This window comes from Cyprinodon variegatus, unplaced genomic scaffold, assembly GCF_000732505.1.
Source record: "Cyprinodon variegatus isolate N-32 unplaced genomic scaffold, C_variegatus-1.0 Scaffold83, whole genome shotgun sequence".
NCBI lineage: Eukaryota > Metazoa > Chordata > Actinopteri > Cyprinodontiformes > Cyprinodontidae > Cyprinodon > Cyprinodon variegatus.
The window spans coordinates 810,581-832,457 of record NW_015150536.1 but is presented as its reverse complement, the minus strand read 5'-3'; the positions used below and the strand labels follow the sequence as shown (position 1 = coordinate 832,457).

General features: G+C 39.7%; 1 protein-coding gene across 1 annotated transcript; it reads left to right on the top strand.

Annotated features, from left to right (window-relative positions):
• The first annotated feature begins 814 nt into the window (after positions 1 to 814).
• On the top strand, positions 815 to 21,877 carry LOC107083763. Its single transcript, XM_015373219.1, has 11 exons — positions 815 to 884; positions 1,472 to 2,678; positions 5,675 to 5,747; positions 7,462 to 7,611; positions 11,568 to 12,736; positions 15,178 to 15,318; positions 17,538 to 17,685; positions 19,630 to 19,849; positions 20,129 to 20,241; positions 20,362 to 20,552; positions 20,850 to 21,877. Exons 2-11 carry the CDS (start codon positions 1,511 to 1,513, stop codon positions 21,029 to 21,031), a joined length of 3,555 nt encoding a protein of 1,184 aa, XP_015228705.1. The 5' UTR covers positions 815 to 884; positions 1,472 to 1,510; the 3' UTR covers positions 21,032 to 21,877.

The following is a 21,877-nucleotide window of genomic DNA, read 5'->3' as shown; positions in this document are numbered from 1 at the left end:
GATAGATAGATAGATAGATAGATAGATAGATAGATAGATAGATAGATAGATAGATAGATAAAAAAAAATGTTTATTTATATATTTTACAAAACTCCTGTAAGATACTTCACAGGTGTGAGATCATAAAAAAAAGATAAAATCCTTAATTGTTCCTGATGGTAATTATTTAATTGTTTTCCATATAAAATCAGCTCAAATTGGGATTGGGATCAAATGAGACAGAGATGGATAAACTGTTTGAACTAGCAAAAATGAGGTAGCCTACCTCTTGTTTAAAGGAAACCAAAATCTCACTTCTATTGCTGCACACCTGGAAGCGGATAATTGACAGATTTTTTTTTTTCTCGACTTTTCTTCTTTTCACTGGAGCAGAGTACTATTGCATCGTGGGAATAATAAGTGCACCGCGCTTACGCAACAGAGAGCGTCACTCGGCAGAAGGGATTGCGGGGCAAGGACGAAATTAAAGCGAGCATTTTTGAATTCCATTTTTGTTAATCCCACTGATTTTCTGAAGGGATTAGCGGACCGAGTATGATAGAGGCACCGCTTGGCTCGCCTGGCTCTGAGCTGATCGGGAGCTGCAGACATTAAGTGTTTATAGAGATGCGCCGTGAAATCTTGATGTCAGTTTCAATTTTTATTTTTATTTTTTGATCTCTCTGGACACATTCTGGCCTCTTACATCTTAATTTTTTGTTGCTTTTCTTAACACTTGGTCCAGGAGCGATGGAATTACCGCCAGCGCGCTTTTGACGCACGTTCTGTTGGGATGCACATGAATCTGGGATGTTGCGCAAGAATATATAACTTCCTGCGGGCGATTTCAGATGACAGAACTGAATATGCATTTCAACATTTCCATTTTCAGCTAAATATCCAGGTACTTTTTTATCTGTATGAATTTTTTTTTTTACAGTTTATCTAAATTACATAATTAATGAGAATCAGAATGTGTTTTTTTAATACTTGTACAAAGCACAAATAGTACAAAGTACAAAGCTGAGTTTGTTAAATATATGTGTAATGAGATATAATGATAAGATAAAGGGCATTATAATGAGTCACAAATCTCAAATACTTCATTTCTAAAACATGATTGTTCAAGCTTTGAAAGTTAAGTGGGTTTTCTTTTCTTGTTTTGAATGATTCCCACAAAATGTAAACTTATTCTGTGTTTATTGGCAGCCCTTTTCAACAGAACAGAATAAAACATATTATAGTGCTTAGGCATGTAAGGTCTCAATGGCAGGCAGCAGTTGCTTATTCTCATTCTAAAGGATTATCCTTTGCCCTGCAAAGTAATCACTGGATAATGCAACGTGACAGCATCCACAATAAAGATCTCCTCCCATGAGAGAGACAAACCAGCAATGTAGAATGTTATTAGGTCTCCATTATTATTATTTATTTATTTTTTGAGTTAGTTTACAAATTTCTGCTGTTTTTGTTTTGCTTTGTTTCCTTCAGGATATAGGTGTAGCCCACTTTTTGTGAATCACCGATCCAATGGAGGAGGAGAAATCAGAAGGTTACATTCTTTCTAAATCCACTTGTCCTGTACCCACTGGGCTTCCCATCAACTGGGGACTTATAACCGGCCCTGTTCCAGAGCCTGTTTTCCCAGCATCTTCACTGAGGACCTCACTGCCCCTTCCTCAAAGTTCAGCCTCACACGCACTACAGACCAAAGTAAAATCCCTGACTCAGAGAAGAACAAGGGGCAGGGAGAGGGAGAAGGACCGAGAGAAGCTGGACACAGGTGAGGTGCGTATGGGTTGTCCGCCTGGGCAGATTTCATCTGATGGGCTTCTCAGACAGAGGCAGAGAGCCAAAGGCCAGCTGTTTGTGCCGTCCTCCTCCTGGCGATCAACTGCAGCTAAAGATTTCAGTAGCAGCGATGAAGATGAGGAGGTAGAAGTTCAGGTCAGACTGGAAATTCACAGTCCACCAGTGGACCTCCAAACAGAGCAGGAAACAGAAGAAAACGAGGAGAAGAACTCAGAACAAGATGAAGGCCGGGGCAGCTCATGTGGGCTTGGGGAGGGCACCAGTATCGAAAGTCTTCTCTCAGATAACTCAAGTAGTGGCAAGGACGAGCCATCCCCTGCACCTCATCTGCCTGTCCTCTCCTCCTCCAATTCTAACACATCTACTTCCCTTTCTCCTACATGTTTAGCCAGACACTGGGCACCTCCAAAGGGCTTCTGGAGAGAAGCGCGCCCGGAAACTTTGCTTCTCAATGGGGTTGGCCCTCACAACATACCGCCAACTTTACCTTTAAAGGACTACACCCAGATAGAGTCACCGGCGGAACCTCAGAGCAGGTCCAAACCACCTCAATCTGTCAACAGGAATGAGGCAGAAAGTGTTGTTGAGGACACTGAAGAGGCATCAGTTTTTAAACATTCAGATAGTGTGGAATTTTACCTGGACAGAGGGGAAAAAAGTGAAGCAGATGGGGCTGATTCGACAAAACAGCTGTGCAGTTCGGACAGCTGGGAAAACATGTCTTCTCAAAGTGGAGTGCTGCATGCCGATCTGAAGCTTAGGGTGAAGGAGAGGGCCTACGCAAAGCTGAGGGAAAGACAACAAAACTGCAGAGAGATGCAAGACCGCCGTGGAGGAGAAAGCGTTGACTATTATGGGGATATAACATACAGAGTTGATTATAAAGGTAAGTGTCTTAATGGGAAGCAGTTTTATTTGAAGAAAATACTTAAAGTAACTGATCTCCTCCATGATTCACTCTTCTATCTGCTCTATAGTGTACTGTTTATGAGACATAGCTGTGATGACTTTAAACTCTGTTTCTCTTGTTATATTTCAGTTCAATTCAATTCAAAAACTTTTTACCAAAGGGAATTTATGTCTTGTAGTACTTAAATGTTAGTAGACACAAAAAGATCTTCTCTAGCGAAGGTTCAATTCTTTTAGCTGCTTTGAAAAAAGGAAATAATCATAATGAAATAGTTGAAAATGATTGATCTCACAATGGAGACATTCATTTCTGCATCTTAACCCATCCCCTCGGGGAGCAGTGGGCCCAGAGTGCAGGCTGTGAGGATCAAACCGGGTACTTGCAAGCTTCTCAGCGCACAAGCGCACTGCTCTAACCTCTAGGCCACCACTCCCCCCACTTATTATATGTATGCATATTTGAAAGCAAAAAAAATACAAAATGTATCACTGAATTATATATATATTTTTCACTGTTATCACAAAAATCATTATACATGCCAAATAAAAAAAATATATTTTCTGCTTTGGGACCCTCTATGGCATGCTTAAAAAAGTCTTATATGCCCTATCATCATAACTGGGGAATGTGGGGAGTTTACTTAATGCTACAAGAGGTTTTATCGAGACTGATTAGGCTTTTAGAACAACAAACATTCTGGGTGTATCAAGAAAAAAAGGATGAATATTAAAGGAATAGTACACCCAAAACATGATTAGCCTTCATTTTCTACTCACCCCCATGCTGAACAACACTCTGGAGTACTTTTTTGATATCTCAAATGCATCTGGAGATCTGGGAGGCTTCTTGCTGTCTGCTGACATTCAAATAATGGAGGTCTATGGCGACCGAGGCAGAAAGGTCCATAAAAGTCCACAAAAAACGTGTCAATATTCCTCCATACTGCTCGTCCAATGTATTCCAAGTGTCCTGAGTGGGTAGCATCCAGAATTTACTCGAAACAAAGTCATTTAGAATGTTTTTAGAGCATAAACAGTAGTGTATAGGATTTCCGGAAAGCGCGCACATGCGCGATCCCGACTCTACGGAAGCCGGCAGACCAAACCAGCGCATTCAGCTCGGCAAAGAACTCATGCTCTTCCTCAACACTGAAGTCCTCAGACATTTTTCTTTCGTTGTTTCTTTCTTTGCACAGGTAAACAGCACATTTCTTCTTCTACGCTTGCATTATTGGCAGAGCAGACGCTGAATGCGCACTTTCATCTGGTTTGGTCTGCCGGCTTCCGTAGCGTCGTGAACTCGCAGGCGCGCGCTTTTAGGAAATCCTATACACTACTGTTTATGCTCTAAAAACATTCTAAATGACTTCATTTCGAGTAAAATCTGGATGCTACCCACTCAGGACACTTGGAATACATTGGACGAGCAGTATGGAGGAATATTGACACGTTTTTTGTGGACTTTTATGGACCTTTCTGTCTCGGTCACCATAGACCTCCATTATTTGAATGTCAGCAGACAGCAAGAAGCCTCCCAGATCTCCAGATGCATTTGAGATATCAAAAAAGTACTCCAGAGTGTTGTTCAGCATGGGGGTGAGTAGAAAATGAAGGCTAATCATGTTTTGGGTGTACTATTCCTTTACATTTCAGTTCCCAAATCTAAACTCTTGGTAAATCCTTGAGACAAATTTAAGTCTAGAGAGCTTAGCAGAGGAGACTCTCTACAATGTAAAGAGATTACATCAAAGGGGACTAGCAATAGATCCCTGCCTCTGTATCCTCATCTAGTGAAATATTAGAGTAGAAGACTAGTGGGGGAGTTGTGGCCTAGTGGTTAGGGCATAGAGCTTAGATTCCTGAGGTTGTGAGTTTGAAACCCCCTCCCACAGACTGCCACTGTGGGTCTCTAAGCAAGACCCTCAACTCCCGATTGCTACCTGGGTGCCCCATGATGGTAGCCCACTGCTCCCCAAGGGGATGGATTAAATGCAGAGGTAAATTTCTACAATGTGAGATCAATAAAGTTCAATAATTATTATTAAGTCTAAGAGGGTCCCTACTGGTAAAAGGGCTATTTTATTTTTTTGATTCAAAGTAAAAAAAAAAAAAAAAAAAATTCTGAAACAGTTTACCAACCTTTACCTTTGATGGGAATTAGTATGGGGCTATTTTACAAACTTATCAATGGTTTAGCATCTTACATCTAAAATCAGTTTGTCCACATTGATCACCATTCAGCTGTTGCAGTAATTGAAAGCAGCATTCAGAGGCAGCTGCATGTCAGCTCAGGATGTTATGTTGAAATGCGGTATGTAACCTGGCTGGTTCCCAGCTTTGAACAGATGTCAGATGTGCAGATGTGCATGAGGCTGTTGCTATTATTAGCAGCCAGCCCAGTGGGGGAAGTGTCCCTGTGTTGGTATCTCAGTTTGAGCCATACTGGATGCCTTTGTATGCTTAAGGATCAGAGATTGTGTACTATCCCATTATGTTTATATTTTAAATGGACTGCTTATATCTAAAATTCAATGAAAAACATAAAAAATGCATATTTATGAAAATGTACTCCTTTTTTAGCAGCAGGCTTTAGGTGTTTTCTTATAACCTTGTATTTAAATTTGTTTAGACCTTTGTGATCTTGAATTAATTCATGACATTCAATATTTAAAGGAGATAGATAATAAAAAAATAGATTAATTCAATGTCCAAATGACCCCACTAGATTTAAACATAGATGACTGCTTTCATGTTGAATGTGGCCTCAAGTAAAAGCTACATGAGCACTGAACCTTAATTAGCACCTTATGCTGTAGAATGCTGGAGAAATAAAAAGAGCACAAAAGACAGTGTTTTTGTTGAAAATAAAGCTGTAATTTAACGTGACTTTCCTAGAAGGGTATATTTTAATTGCATCTTATTTCCATCACACATCTGCTCAGATATGTTCTCTCTCTTCTTGTTTTTTGCCAGTATCAGGGAACCACGATGTTCTAGAAAGCACAGACACTGAACTTCTTGCTCAGGAACTGGAACCATATTTGAGGTAAGCTCTAAGAAATACTGAATTGATACTGTATGTGTAGAAAAAACAACCCATAGTATATCCCTCTTAATATCCAATGCTTTGCTCAATGGGAAAATTGGGTTTCTTGCAATTTGGAAGTTGTTGTTTTTTTCCAGCTTTCTTACATGACAATATGAAAGGCTCTAGATGCCAGGGTACTTATCAGTCTGTGTATAAATTAGTTGGTGTTAAGTCAAATCAGGTTAATGGGGTTACTGACCAACTATAGTGATGTGTAAAAAGTCTATATAGTCAATTACGTTTTAACATGAAAAAACAGAGAAACACAAACAGTCATTGTTAATAAATTTAACTGGTCAAAGGGTGTAGTATTTCTGTTTTTTATGTTTTAAGAAGTTTAATTGAAGGAAAGGGTGTGGTAGTAAAGGTGATGCCATCAACAGGGATAGCGACTTGTCAGCAGTTTAGAAGTGAGCCGAAACATGTGAACTGTGGTCAGTTCTTCAGAAGGCGCAACGCACAGACATTTGGAGGACTAAACAGTTATTCCTCACCTTTAGCCATGTTTGAGCCAGAAAGGACATTTCCCAAATATCTCATTCGGATTAAAAGAAACCCCCTTGAAAATCAAGGACCCAAATTCTTCCAGAAGATACTAGAGAGTCACAGAATCAAAATTTCTTAAGGTCCAGTGTGAGATTTCCAGTGCTATGAAGTCAAAATGTTCATTAGGAAACTGTCGCGCACCCCATGCCTCTTTCTGCTGGCAAACTCGGGGTTAAAAGACCAAGGTTAAAGGACCACGGCCCTGATGTGATTTACAACCAGCAAACTCACCTGCAAAAGCAAGAAGAATATGAGAGACCAAATGATTCAGACAAACTGAAAACTGCAATTAAAATTACTTCAGCCACATGCTGATCAACTCCATACCACACAGCTCTGATTATCCTTACGAAAAGTAGCTCAAAACATCGACAAACCTTTATGAAGGCCTCTCATTTCTCAAGTAAAAAAAACAGCAACACCTGAATAATGATTAAATCTAGAAATATCCTTTAAATATATTCCTCCATGTGAAATCAATATAAAAGAACATCTTTGTTTTTTGGACTGAATTGCTAAATTAAATAAACTAATGATATTCTAATAGCTTTTAATCATAAAGCAGAGGGCAGGCTGCTGATTTTCTGGGATACTAATTGATAAGATGAAACAAGGTTACAAACTGTAATCTAATAAAACACAACGAGTTCTCATCTTGACACTCAGGAGAGAATGAATCACACTCTGGACGTTCCAATGATAATCCACGTGGCATGGAGTATCATGCTATCTTTATCACTGGGCAAGGGGATAAAGGCGTACAGACAACGAGTTACAATGCAGAGCAGCTTAGCTGCTGGTTGTTAGGATAGATGGACGGATAACGTTTTCTTTTGCTGCTCATGGTTGTGGCCACGCCCCAGTCTTATTATCGTGCATTGCATAAGACAGCTTAGGAAGATTCAGCTTCACTCAATGTTAAGTTAATCTTTGTAAAGTATGATGCTGGAAATGTATCAACACAGGCCAAGCTTTGAACATTTCAATACTTCCTCAGGTATTAGCGGCATTCAAAGAAATGCTGGTTATTTAAGCTGTTTACTCTTAAATCTACCATTTCCTTACAGTTTTAATTACACACACGGTATCTTCTGGTTGTAATCTCTGTTTTCGTTGTCATTATCAGGTCACTTCTGGTAATAAGCGATGAGCTACCTCTAAGCCCAAGGCATGAGCAAGCCAAGCGTCTTCTGGAGCGAGCCAGGCTCAAGGCTCGCTCCAACCACTTCAAAGACAGCCGTCCCCGCCGCTCTCAGTCTGATCAGAGATCATCAGTGTAAGTCAATGTTAGTTTGCGTTTATTTTTCTCTCAGTATTCGCATCTCCTTATTATCCATCGAACTGCTCTTTGCCTCGTTTAGTGAGTTATATAACTGTAAGCTTTAAAACCTAACCATGCTCTGTAATTATAAGGCTAAAACGAACAATGCTGTGAAAATATTTGCTTTTGTTCCGCTTATGTAACTGTGAGCATCACAAAGCTTCAATTGAAGAAAGAAGCATTTGGTCAATATGGGATTATGAGTGCTTACTTTAATACATTCATAATAATGGGCAGCAATGTTTGCGGCAGATCATTACTTTTACACTGGAAGTTTGAAATCCATGCTCATGCTGTAAAATGAGATAGGACATTATTCTGAATTAGTCCTGGGTCTGTTTTTGGTCTGATTATGAAAACTATAAATAACTTTCTCTATGTTGTTGCTTTCTACTTTAATGTGGCTGAACATTAGAAGTTTTTGATGAGGCCATGATGGTGAAGGAGGACCCAGTTGCAGAACACAAAAGTTCTTTAATGAGGATCTCAGAATAAACTTAAAAAGAGCACAGAAACCAGGCATGAAGATATGAAGAAAACAAAAAGAAGATTCCAGTGAGCCTCTATGAAGACCCAACTGCTTAAATACAGGGCTATTAAAAGGGAAAATGCAAGTCAAACAAGTGAGAGCAATCTGGTGAAAAATGGAAACATCTGCTGAGGATCAAGTTAATATTGAACTGAGGGAGAGGCGAAATAAAAAACAGAGGAGCAGTGGAAAGGAAGGAGTAGATCTAATATAGTGTAAAACAAGGTCATCATAAAAAATAAACACAAACCAGCAGTAGAAAAACAACAAAAACATAGTGACTTCCTCATAAAGAAAAAAAAAATCTTTGAATTTTTGGAACACCCTAAATGACTAACTATCATAATAAGACCAAAATAAACCAAATAAACCACAAAGAAACTACTGAATATTCCTAAAATAATAAACAGAAGCAAAAAGATTGTGAAAAATTATGACACACAAAAAAACTGCTCATTCGTTTTTGTACAAGAATAGAAATATCTATACTAGTTCTGCTCTACACAAACTAAGTTACACATGGACTCCAATCAGGGGCTTGCAAATGCATACATACAACTTGAAGCTTTTCTCATTTTGTGATGCTTTCTTTAATGGGATATATGTGGATACTTTTATTTTTGTTATAAATAAAAGGTTGAGAGGCATTTCTAATCACCCCTTTAGAAAGCTAGCGGGCCATTTCACAAAGCAGGTTTAACAAATTGCCAAAAATCCTCAACTCTGGATACGCCCACTCAGAGTTAAACACGTGCGTAACAAGTCTAAAAAGCCCTTATCAGTGGAGCATCAATCCGAAGAGTCACCATGACAACAGGTAACAGGAAGTTAATGCAGTTCATTCTTTAATTGGATCATGTCTAAAGGACATGTTATGCTTGTGTTTTTAATGCCTAATGTGTCTAATGAACACATGGAAGTTTAAACAGAGCCAATGTTCTGAGCTAATTACGCAATAGGTTCAGTTCAAGAACAAGGTTAAGCATCTTTCTCTCTTGCCCACAGTAACACGGACATCCTTCCCTCAATTAACCTAAACTCACACAAATTGTTTAATCTTCCACTTCTGGCATGGATCCTTCTGCTTCTATGCATTTGTTCTCATTCAAATCAGAAGATGGTGCTGTTCCCTTCTCCTTTCAGTCAAGTAAAGAAGCAATTGGAGAAATTGCATTTCAATAAGTCACCATGTCCAGATGGAGTAAGTCCCAAAGTCCTAAAGGGCTGTGAAGAGCATCTCTATCGGATTTTTACAGCACCTCTTCACCCTTAGCCTAACCCAGGAGATGGGTTCAGTATTGTGGAAGACCCCTTTCCTTGTTCCAGTACCAAAGATAAACTCAGAGCTCAAAAAGACCTCAGTGACTATAGACCTGTTTCCCTGACATCCCATATCATGAATGCACTTGCAACACTTTTGAAACGAGCAAGCAAACAAGCAGCTATCAGGACCCCTTACACTTCGCTTATAACCACCAGAAGAGCCATCATACATCATGATCCAACAAACCTGCTGTCATTTAGACAAGTCAGACAGCCTTTTTTTCTTTGATTTCTTTAATATAATTAACAAAATTAAGCCGGACTTACTATGTCAGAAACTCCAAAAGGCTCAAATAGAGGCATCAGCAATCGCCTTGATCATAGACTACCTTACAAACAGACCACCATCTGTAAGACAATTGGTCAGCTGTCTAATCAAGTGGTCAGAAGCACAGGAGCACTACATACTAAAAGGGGAAGTACTCTCATTATTGCCTTTTACTCTGTATGACTTCCAGTACCAGACAGAGTTCTGTCATGTGCAGAAATACTCAGATGACTCTGCTGTCATTGGGTCCATCAGAGGTGGATAAGAAGCTGAGTACATGGAGCTATTGAAGAGCTTTGTGTCATGATGTAGAAAGAACTATCTGATCCTTATTGTGAGCAAAACAAAGGATATAGTATGACTGTAGATTACCTTGGTGTTTACCTGGACAACAAAATGGACTTGAGAAGCAACTGTTAAGCTGTCAACAAGAATGGAAAGAACAGACTGTACTTCCTAAGGGAGCTTAAGTCTTTCAACCTTATCAGCAAGATGCTACACATCTTCTATGAATCTGTTGTAGAGGTCGATCTCTCCTGCCATCATCTGCTGGGGTAACAGCATCAGAGCAAATTACACAACAAAAAAACCCTCAGCAAGGCGATAAAGAAGACTGGCTCCATTCTACTTCTCTAGAACATCTGAGGAGGATTTCAAAAAAACACAACTTTCATAAAATTAAGAGCCTATCTTCTTTAGAAGACTGTTAACCTCCAACAGCGTGTTTTTAGTTAAAGGCTTGTCCAGATCCGGTTTGTGCAAGACAGACTGCTACCTGCAGCTATCCACATCCAGCCCTGTAACCAGCATTGAGAACACTGAGGTCATGTCCTCGGTATTTCCCCATTTTATCTTTTATTGTAATTATTTATTTTTCTTAATTCAGCGAAATGTCAAACTATATGATGACAACTGTTCTGACTTTGGTGTAAAGATCAGCATACATTCTCATTTGTTTGTCCTTATCTACAACAATTTGTTGAATTAAATTATAGTAAATCTGTGGTGTCTTATTTCTTCAAAATGACCTTCAGGGTGTTAATGTTTACTGTTAAGTTTGAAAAAAAAAAAAAGATTGGACGTAGTAATATGATAACACTTCTCTTTGGAAAATATCATTGTATCTCTTTACAATTGTACCGAAATGTTGCATAATTGTGAGTTATTCAAATTGTGCTACTGTAAAGCCTTGATTTATATTGCCTGCCGAATGTTTTACTGAGATATCAATAGAAATCCCCCCCCAAAAGCTTTTGTAATTTTGTCCACAAGTACTTTTGAATTTACAGTTTTGGCCCTTTGGATAAAAGTTTTGTCAGACATTGTTACAAGACATCCACCGTTAATCTTAAAAGAAGAAAACTGTTAGGTGTCACAAAAAAATATGGGTGAGATTCAGATTCCCGAAGGACCTTTACCCTAAATACGTAACTAGCATCGCGATAAATTAGCTTAGCTCAAAGGATATTAGTATTAAAAGCCCATTAAGATCTGAAAGAGTGTAAAGACAATTAATCCTTTTGGTTTCACTTTCATATCATGATTACTAACTACTCTAAGGAACTGTGGTTCGTTTTCTGATCTTTAATACAAATTCTTCTTAGCTACATTTTTTTTTCTATTGGTAGTTTTCTATTTCATCCGAAGCCGAAAAAATTTACTTTGTTTCTGGTGTATTTCTTTCACTTTCTGTAGTAATCAAGTTACTATTTTAGAGAACTGCCAGGCGCAGATGCATATCAATGGCTTTAAAATGTTATTGATAGTTACATGCTTTTCTATTTTATACAGGAAACATCAGCAAGTAGAAACTCCCAGTCACACAACAGTGCATAGAGCTGTTCAAACTAAAGAGGAGCCTCCATCTCAGGCCTCGTCTGGTCCTCTTCTGGTTCCCACACAAAGAGACACATCTCCGGGTGAGCAAGCAGGTCGACCCAAACGGTATGGCTGTTCCCCCACACGTGTACGCTTCGAGGATGAATCTGAGAAAGAAGCTGAGTCCCGTTATCTGGACAGAATGAGACAGCGCGGCAGACCTGGAATGCCCAAGTCCAGAACAAAAGACAATAATACAGACTCCAGCAGCAGTGGCTCGGAGAAGAGCAGAAGCAACAGAAGCATTTCTTTGCCACCTACTCAGAAACAAGAGGATCTTGTGACAACTGATGAAACAACTGTTATTAAAGAAATAATAGTACTGGTGAAAAAATGTGAAACATGTGGCTCCGTAGTCAGGGAACCTCAGCCGGTCTCCTCATCATCGGAGTTGCAAAACAGTGAGCCACAGCAAATCGTTGTCCCTGAGGACCCACGGGGGAAATCAACCCCTGTCTGTGCGCCATCAAACAAACCAGAAGTGAGCACTCGCCCTAAGGCTCCCCTTACTGTTACGTTTGCTGGAGCTTATGTGCTGGGAGAAAATAAGGAAAGCAATTCAGGATGGAAGTCTTCAGGCTTTGGAAAACTGAGGAGGCGGAGTAGAAAAGGCGAAAATCGTTTAGAGTCAGGCCACGGACCTTACGGCCCATCTTGGGCACAGAGACGAAACTCTAATCCACGGAATAGGGTTAACTTAAGCAGAGCTGTTACGTTTGCGCCTGGGAGCCCCGTTGCCTTAGAGCCACATTTGCTGGAGGCATCTGGGGGATTTAGAGAACCGCCTGCCCCTTCGCTACCTATAAAATCAGCTCTGAAGTCAAGCTCTAGAAATCGATCTGCAGTGAGTCAGTCAACAGTTCAGTTCCACGTGTCTCCAGTTCAGGGAGGAGATAGTGGGTCCCAATCTCTAGATTCCCCAGAGACAAGAAGGGAATCTCCTATTTCTTCAAACCAAGGGTCACCAGCAACAAGCAGCCCGGTACCCTGTATCAGGCCTTCCACTCTGAGATACTCCCCAGCTAGACCCCCAACTGATCTTCCATCTGCTGAGATCTGGGATGCAAATTCAGAGGTAGTAGGTAAGTGTATATGATTTTACTTTTGTAGGGCTGTGCAATTAAACAGTATCAATATATGTTATAAAAGACACCTGATCAATGTCAATAGTGTTATGCAAGTTTACCAGAAAAGTTAAACTTGTAATTTGCTTATTGACCAGGATTTTTTGTCTCTTACGTAAAAAGTTGGACTCCTGGATCGGCTGTTAAAAATTCGGTCGCTTTGTGTTAAAATAAACACAAAAGACCAAGGGTTAAAATACAACGGTACCTTTATTAGCTAATAACCACACAGTATTATTATATCTAAAAAATACTCAGACAGTAAAAACTACAGAAAATAAGCACAAATAAAAAGGTGAAAGGGCTTTAAAATTCCTTTTAAAGTCTCTGAGGAATGTTCAAGTTTTAAGGCTCAATGCATTGAAAGTGTCATTTAAGGTAGCAGCAGATGAATGTGAATAAACCCTGAAGCAGAAATGTTAAATGCATTCAAACAGTGCAGTTTCATTTGATTTTATGGTGAAACATTAATAATGACTCAGGAATGCATTAAACTGTTATTAAGCTGAAAGGGAATGGGTTAACTTAGCTGACCCCAGGGCGTTTGGTCAAGGCAGGTCCAGCTGAAACAAAGGAAAGGTTAGAGCTGACGATGTGGCCTCTACAATGTGACCACTGTAGCAGTGTCTTCAGACCCACGTTGCTCATTCAGTGGGTTCTAGAAGCATTAGCATTCAGTTAAAACTCTCATAACCATCAGCAGTTGAATCAGAAAACTTATTTCAAATAAGACACAAACATAACTATCTATTCTACCTAGTTCATCAAAGCAGAGCATTTATCACACATTAGATGGAGAGAGGGAAGGATGGATGTTACCGTTTTGACTCACTGGAATGGAAGAGACTATCTCCCTCGGCTCAGTTGTTTTTCAGGCCCCGTCTTTGGTCCAGTCCGTTCATCCAATAGCAGCTCTTAAAGAGATTTGCATTAATCCGATGCAATAACAACAGACAACTTTGCAGGGGTTAATTTTACAGCTCACAGTAGCCTGGGATGTTTCCCTTTAGCTACGGCGGATAGCTGTCAGTGGCAGCGGCGACTGATGTAGCAGCGGCAGCGGCTTTCAGGCAGCGGCAGGACCATTATGGCACTGGTCTGGCTTCTAACGGCTCCTCTGTAAACAATTGGGCAATTGGGCCCAGCTGTTGTTCCTTCAGCAGTTAGAACAGAACTGGATTAGCTCTCCTCTGCTGCAGCAAAGGGATCCATGAATCACTGCGTTCAACTCAGTTTGAATCACTGGAAAAGACGTAAACTACGTTCAGCTCCTTCTGAATTAAAGGAAAGGACGGTCACTACGATCAGCTTCTTCTGAGATGTAGGAAGAGTGGTCTGACTCGGTCCAGCAAACACAGAGTTTTCCTAAGGACGATTCAGACAACTCTGAATGTCTACCCTAACTCCTAAATCCCTCAATCACTATATAGAGTAGGACTATTTAGTGGACTCCAGCGTTGGTCACATAACTCCGCGTCCCTGCACAGTGCATGCACCATCTTTGTCACAGTATTTGTCGCTGCTTCACTACCCAACAGCAGGCCGTGTCACAACAAATCCCATGATGCTTTGCACAGGAGAGCTCTTGCAAACCAATTTGGGATATATCTACTTTTCTAGTGACCATGGATGATCGCTACTTTTCAAGGTGCATCGTGGGAAATTTTGATTCCACTACTTTTTTTATCTACTAGACGTTTGGACACTCATTTAAATGGCGTAACCACTATATAGTGATTAGGGTGGACGTTCGGACACAGCCCAGGCATTTCGTGGCCACAGGCCACTGGCAACAGGAAGTTGAATGGGAAACAGTTCCTTTCATAAACTCCACTGAAGGGGTGTGCCTTCACAGTGGAGTTGTTCTGACTACATCACTGACATTTGATCTCAGCAATAGAAAATAAAATACAACGTCCTATAATTTCACTCAAAACATGGTGCCCTGGGGGATATAGGAAAAGGAAAGGATTTAGCCTCTCAACCTCTCTTCGCCAAACTATGCAAGGTTTGTAATAGGGCTGAACTATTTTCATATTAACTAGGTTTACAATCAAAATATACATTTCCTTTCTCCTATTCCTAATTTTGAAAAAGTAAATCAAAAAATGAATAAGAAATTATCGATATCACCATATCGAGCAGCCCTATGCTGAAGATACATTTCACCTGTAGTTCCTCTTATGTAAGCAGATCAAAAATATTAATTCCTCTATTGTCTTGTAAATTTACTCTATACGATATTATTCCAGTGACCTATTACTAAAATTATTGTCTGAATAACTTTTATGTTCAAAATTATAGTCATTAATACATTAGATGGGACAAAATATGCAGATTCTTACAGTTACTCATTGGTATACAGATCGGTGTAACCTGTTGCTGCTTTGTTTAAACAGGTCTGAATGGAGAAACTGGTCCTGGTTCAGAATTTCGAGCTCTGCGTGGCATGGGTATGTCTCGGGCTGAGGATCTAAGAGCTGAACTGCTGAGAGCTGAACATCTGAAAGCTGAGGCTTTGTGGGAAGAGAGCTCTGATGGTTCCAGGTTTGTATTTCATAACCCTACACACAAATATCCGCTCATCCTACAGCTGTCTCTGCAACAACTGTGCGTGCATCTGCTCCAGGAGGGAGATTAAAATAAAAAAAAAAAANCATCTCGTGCTGCATTCACTGCAGTCCGACATTAGAAATTAGCGGTCGCAATTCTCAAATTATCCATAATAATAATAATTTATAAGCCTCGCCACCCCTACAGCCAACTGGGGTGGCAGCAGGGGTGGCAAGGCTGTCATTTAGGGTGGCAATTGCCACCCTATGCCACCCCAGTAGATCCGCCTATGCCCCAGGGTGTTTGGTCTAGGCAGGTCCAGCTGAAACAAAGGAAAGGTTAGAGCTGACGATGTGGCCTCTACAATGTGACCCGTAGCCAGTCCACTGTAGCAGTGTCTTCAGACCCACGTTGCTCATTCAGTGGGTTCTAGAAACATTAGCATTCAGTTAAAATTCTCAAACTCATCAGTAGTTCAATCTTACTTCAAATGGAATAAAAACATGACTATCTATTCTACCTAGTTCATCAAAGCAGAGCACTTATCACACATTAGATGGAGAGATGGAAGGATGGATGTTTTGACTCACTGGAATGGAAGGGACTTTCTCCCTCAGTTCAGTTGTTTGCAGGCCCCGTCTTTGGTCCAGTCCGTTCATCCAACAGCAGCTCTTAAAGAGATTTGGATTCATCTGATGCAATAACAGGAGACAACTTTGCAGGGGTTAATTTTACAGCTCACAGTAGCCTGGGATGTCTCCCTTTAGCTACGGCATTTAGCTGTCGGTGGCAGCGGCTCTCAGGCAGCGGCGGGACCAGTATGGCCCTGGTTAGCGCAGCGGCTTCTAACGGCTCCTCTGCAAACAATTGGGCAATTGGGCCCAGCTGTTGTTCCTTCAGCAGTTAGAACAGAACTGGTTTAGCTCTCCTCTGCTGCAGCAAAGGGATCCATGAATCACTGCGTTCAACTCAGTTTGAATCACAGGAAAAGACGTACACTACGTTCAGCTCTTTCTGAATTAAAAGAAAGGACGGTCACCACGATCAGCTCCTTCTGAGATGTAGGAAGAGTGGTCTGACTAGGTCCAGCAAACACAGAGTTTTCCTAAGGACGATTCAGACGATTCTGAATGTCCGCCCTAACTCCTAAGTCCCTCAATCACTATATAGAGAGGGGACTATTTAGTGGACTTTATAATGAGCTCAGTTAACTTACTATTTGGATGGATGTTCACTACTCTTAGCTCCCCCGTTGGTCACATAACTCTGCCTCCCCGCACACAGAGCATGCACCATCTTTGTTACAGTATTTGTCGCCGCTTCACTACCCAACAGCAGGCCGCGTCACAACAAATGATGCTTTGCATGATGTTTTGCACAGGAGAGCTCTTGCAAAAAACAATCTGTGATATATCTGCTTTTCTAGTGACCATGGATGATCACTACTTTTCAAGGTGCATTGTGGGAAATTTTGATTCCACTACTTTTTTTTATCTGCTAGACGTTTGGACACTCATTTAAATGGCGTAACCACTATATAGTGATTAGGGTGGACGTTCAGACACAGCCCAGGCATTTCGTGGCCACAGGCCACTGGCAACAGGAAGTTGAATGGGAAACAGTTCCTTTCATAAACTCCACTGAAGGGGTGTGCCTTCAGATGGGAGTTGTTCAGACTACATCACTGACATTTGATCTCAGCAATAGAAAATAAAATGCAACTTTCTATAATTTCACTCAACACATGGTGTCCTGGGGGATATAGGAAAAGGAAAGGATTTAGCCTCTCAACCTCTCTTCGCCAAACTATGCAAGGTTTGTAATAGGGCTGAACTATTTTCATATTAACTAGGTTTACAATCAAAATATACATTTCCTTTCTCCTATTCCTAATTTTGAAAAAGTAAATCAAAAAATGAATAAGAAATTATCGATATCACCATATCGAGCAGCCCTATGCTGAAGATACATTTCACCTGTAGTTCCTCTTATGTAAGCAGATCAAACATATTAATTCCTCTATTGTCTTGTAAATTTACTCTATACGATATTATTCCAGTGACCTATTACTAAAATTATTGTCTGAATAACTTTTATGTTCAAAATTATAGTCATTAATACATTAGATGGGACAAAATATGCAGATTCTTACAGTTACTCATTGGTATACAGATCGGTGTAACCTGTTGCTGCTTTGTTTAAACAGGTCTGAATGGAGAAACTGGTCCTGGTTCAGAATTTCGAGCTCTGCGTGGCATGGGTATGTCTCGGGCTGAGGATCTAAGAGCTGAACTGCTGAGAGCTGAACATCTGAAAGCTGAGGCTTTGTGGGAAGAGAGCTCTGATGGTTCCAGGTTTGTATTTCATAACCCTACACACAAATATCCGCTCATCCTACAGCTGTCTCGGCAACAACTGTGCGTGCATCTGCTCCAGGAGGGAGATTAAAATAAAAAAAAAAAATCAGGGAAACAGTACTCTTGATATTACTGCTGACTTCTACATGTGACTACTACAACATGTTTGCCCTCTATTGGAGAGAGAAAGCAATTACCGTTTTAGATATTACAGTTATTTAGAAAATACAATGGTAATCACCAATATAGATTTCAGCTGACTTGCGTGTTGTACTTTATTGCATTTCTGCACTGAATTTAAACAGCAGATTGCACTTTTTATATGCAGCTTAAACACATCCAATCATAGAGCAAGCAAAAAGACTGTGTCAAAGTGGCAAAAACAAGACGTACGAAACATCCAAACTTACAAATAAGAATACATGAACTAAATGAATAAAGGTTAGTAGAAAAAGAGCTACCCCATCTAATGGGGTAAATGGAAAATGATTATTATTAAAATTATTAACATTCAGGTAAAAAAAGAAAAAAAAAAGAAAAAGACATTTTACAACAAACACTTCCAGAGTGGGTGAAAACAAATGCAAACAGGGATCAACATGACTTTTGGAATGAGATCCATTTATTTTTTTGCATATATAAGTTCTTCAATACATTAGTTATGGATTTTTTAATGGCATTAAAATATTTTGATTATGTTTAAAATATTATAAGGATGCTTTTATATGCATTCTTGAACCAAGTATAAATTTTTGGTAGATCAGCTCCAATCTAAACAATAATTTTATAGTTGATCTAAATATGATAGAATAGAAAAAATAGCTGCAGTGGAAGCAAAAGGTAGTGAATTTAATGTATGTAATAGCCGAAACACCATAGTGGACAATTATGATGGAGCTTGTTGTAGATTTCTTTCCCTGTAACTAATATGGAGACATATGCTGACATTTGACGTCTATATTTACCTCGCCAAGCAGCTTATCTTTTTAGTTGAGTTTGTGTCTTTTTTTTTGTCTGTCTGTACAGGATGACTCTAAAAGTTATGAATGGATTTTAATGAAATTTTTACCAAAGGTGCACATCAGTCCACGGAATAATCCATTAAATTTAAGTGATAATCCACATCATAATCCAGATTCAGGAATGTTTTAGGATTCGTTAACATTGTTTGGCAGAACAAGAGGTTCCCCCCTAAACCAGAGAGTGGCAGCAGTGAATACTTATAGGTTCATCATCTGACTCAAAAAAAGTCCACAACTATTACACCGAAGACAAAAAACCAGGAAAGGTGAGCCATGCCTGGCTTGAAGTCTCATTCTGCTGATTAAGTAAGAAAGCAGAGTGAATGAAGGTGAGAACAGAACAGACACCAGAGGCTGCAGACACACGCCTTATTAATGAACTTATGAAAGAATTTTAAGGAAATTGTTACCAAAGGGGCTCCTCAGTCCAAATCCTTTAGTATATTGTAATGATCTAGATTTTAGATCATGTGCCAGTTTTAGCTATAGGTGTAAGTAGTAATAGTAGTTATTTTTGTATTCACAGTGTGCAACATGTTATGTCACATTTTCTGATAACACAGATCACTTCAGGGCTGTACATGTTTTTACCCTGAGTTCTAATGATGAACAAAATAAAATATTGATGTGGACTACACTTTGTTATGATCTTTGAGTATACAAAGCTATTTTCCTTGGAAGTAAATTTACATAAATACACTTAAACAGGGAAATCCTTTCTTCTGAAAAAATGCAGAATCCTTGATATAACTCTTGGACCAAATCTGCCTTAGTATAAACTTCAGAATAAGAGTATAAAAGCACATTTAGGACCTGTAATTAGCAAAATTACCCCTTAAGTATTAACACTTGTGTGTATCTCGATGTTTGTTACTGATTTAATATATTTTTGCTTTTACCTTTCATTTTCCTTTATCAGAAAACTTGATGGAAGGCCAAAGCTTTTCTTGCGTCGTTTCTTTTCTTCCATCGGACTAAACAGCGTCGGCAGACTTGTAAAAGGTGGTCGCTCCAGTAGCATGGAACAGCTCAGTCTTCCCACCGTCCAGCGGGCAAGTTCAGCCTCGCCAAGCCCCACACGGAGACCGCAGCCCACCATTCGTATACAGAGAACACCCTCGCTGCAAACCCTGAACACAGTGAGCAAGAGAGCATTTTTATTTTACCTGAATCGAAATTGTAAGCCTTTTTTAAGCACTATAATAAATATCACAACCTGCTTATTTTAATATCATGGTGTATTAAACCAAAATTAAGCAAACCCCTTCTTCAGTCAATCACAGCCTATTTTGGCATATGTATAAAAACATTTATGTGTGTTTTATGTTTTATAATTTGACATGAAGGCACTACCTCAGAAGCCCTTTTTTTCAACAAGAAATGAAAAACTTGATACATTTCCACTTGTTTGCCACTAGGTGCTCCCACTGGCCCAGCTGCGCAAAGCCTCCTCTGTGCAGAGTTTAGAGAGAAGAACAGATCGCTCAACAATTCTGGGAGAGGTCCAGATACCATATGGCTTGGCACCCAGGTGGGCCTAAAGAAAAGCGGGAAAGCCTGAGTCGGGCAGAGAAACATCTGTGTATGGTTCAAGTGATTCATTTCTAAACCATATTTATGTAATAATGTTTGTTTTTTGTTTTTGTTTTAGCCCTGATAGCCCCCAGATTGAGATTCACAGGGCCTTAAGTGTTGAAGATGTAGTTGTGGCCAGAATGGTCCATCCAATGGGCCGAGTTACCCAGGCTTTCCCTGATGGAACTATCCTGCTGGAGCTCATCAAACCCCCCAGTGGACCCTTTGGTTTCGTCATTTCAAGGGGAAAAGGTCGGCCGGACACAGGTAACATTTCTTTACTTTCTTATTAACTTTTTGAAAAAAAAATTATTTTAGAGTCTTTTGGACAGTTTTATGCCTCTGACCACGGTAATGGTCCCTTACACTGGTCATTAATACCAACTGTTCTGCAGTTAGAAAAGTACACAACCTTGATTCAAAAAAATAACCCATTCACGTGATTCTAAAAAACTAACATGTATTAAATGCAGTTAAATCTGTTGGTCCATGACAGTAGATGAAATTTAAGTAGCTCATCACAGGAGAGAGAACACAAGAACTTTCATTGTCTGCTACCAACAGGTGTATATGTCGAGAAAGTCGGTGACGGTGGTGTAGAGGGCCTACTGGGCGTTGGTGATGAAATCCTACAGGTTAATGGGGAGGCAGTGGCAGGACACAGTCTGGACCAGGTGACCCGCCTCATGACTCGGGAAAGCACTGCAACGCTCCGCATCTTGCCTGCCCGACGCAATCTGCGCTGAACTGGCTGGATAGACCTGGCAAACAGCCTATTCCCCCTGGAATCACAATCACCCACTGCTCATGCACTGCAAACTGGCTGGATCGTATTCTATATGTGACACACAGTAGGTTTTGGTAATGCTATGAATAGTCAACAAAGAGATCATTTCTTTTAGAGCCAACAAATTCAGCTGCACAGGGATCTTAGATGTTGTGATTACTGTGTATTGTGATATAGAATAGGAACTCAGACCTGGCACCTTTTTATAACTGAACTATGATAAATAGCTCAATTCACAACTTGTTTTTCTTTTATAACATGCCAGTTTACTACAAAAGTCACTCTTAAGGTACTTTGCAGGACTAGCACTTCCCCTTAAACATGCAGAAATATATAATATATTCAATACAATCACATAGGCAGATTTAGATTTGACTGTGTGTATTTCACTTTGATCCTATTTGCAGCTATCCTCCCTTGAGAGCAAATATTCAATGTCTCACCTTGATTAAATTAAAACAAATTGAAATTAATTTAATTTGTTTGAATGAACAAAAATGTGCACTTTTAAAAACACTCATCCCTATGACTGTTTTGGACATTTTCTGGTATTACAACCACTAATTGCATTGTATTATGCTTTGAGATTGAAGAGTAATTGCTTTGGGAATGAAGATGGGAAAGAAAATATTGAATGGTTTCGACTTCACAACCTATTACAATAATAAATCTGGAAAGTTTTGTCTCCATATGTTTCTAACTTCCTTCAAATCAAATATTTGTACATGCATATTTCATTTTAGTTTCAGCTACAGATTATGAGACCATTAGGGTGTGTTCCTACTAGCTTATCTTATCAACAGTT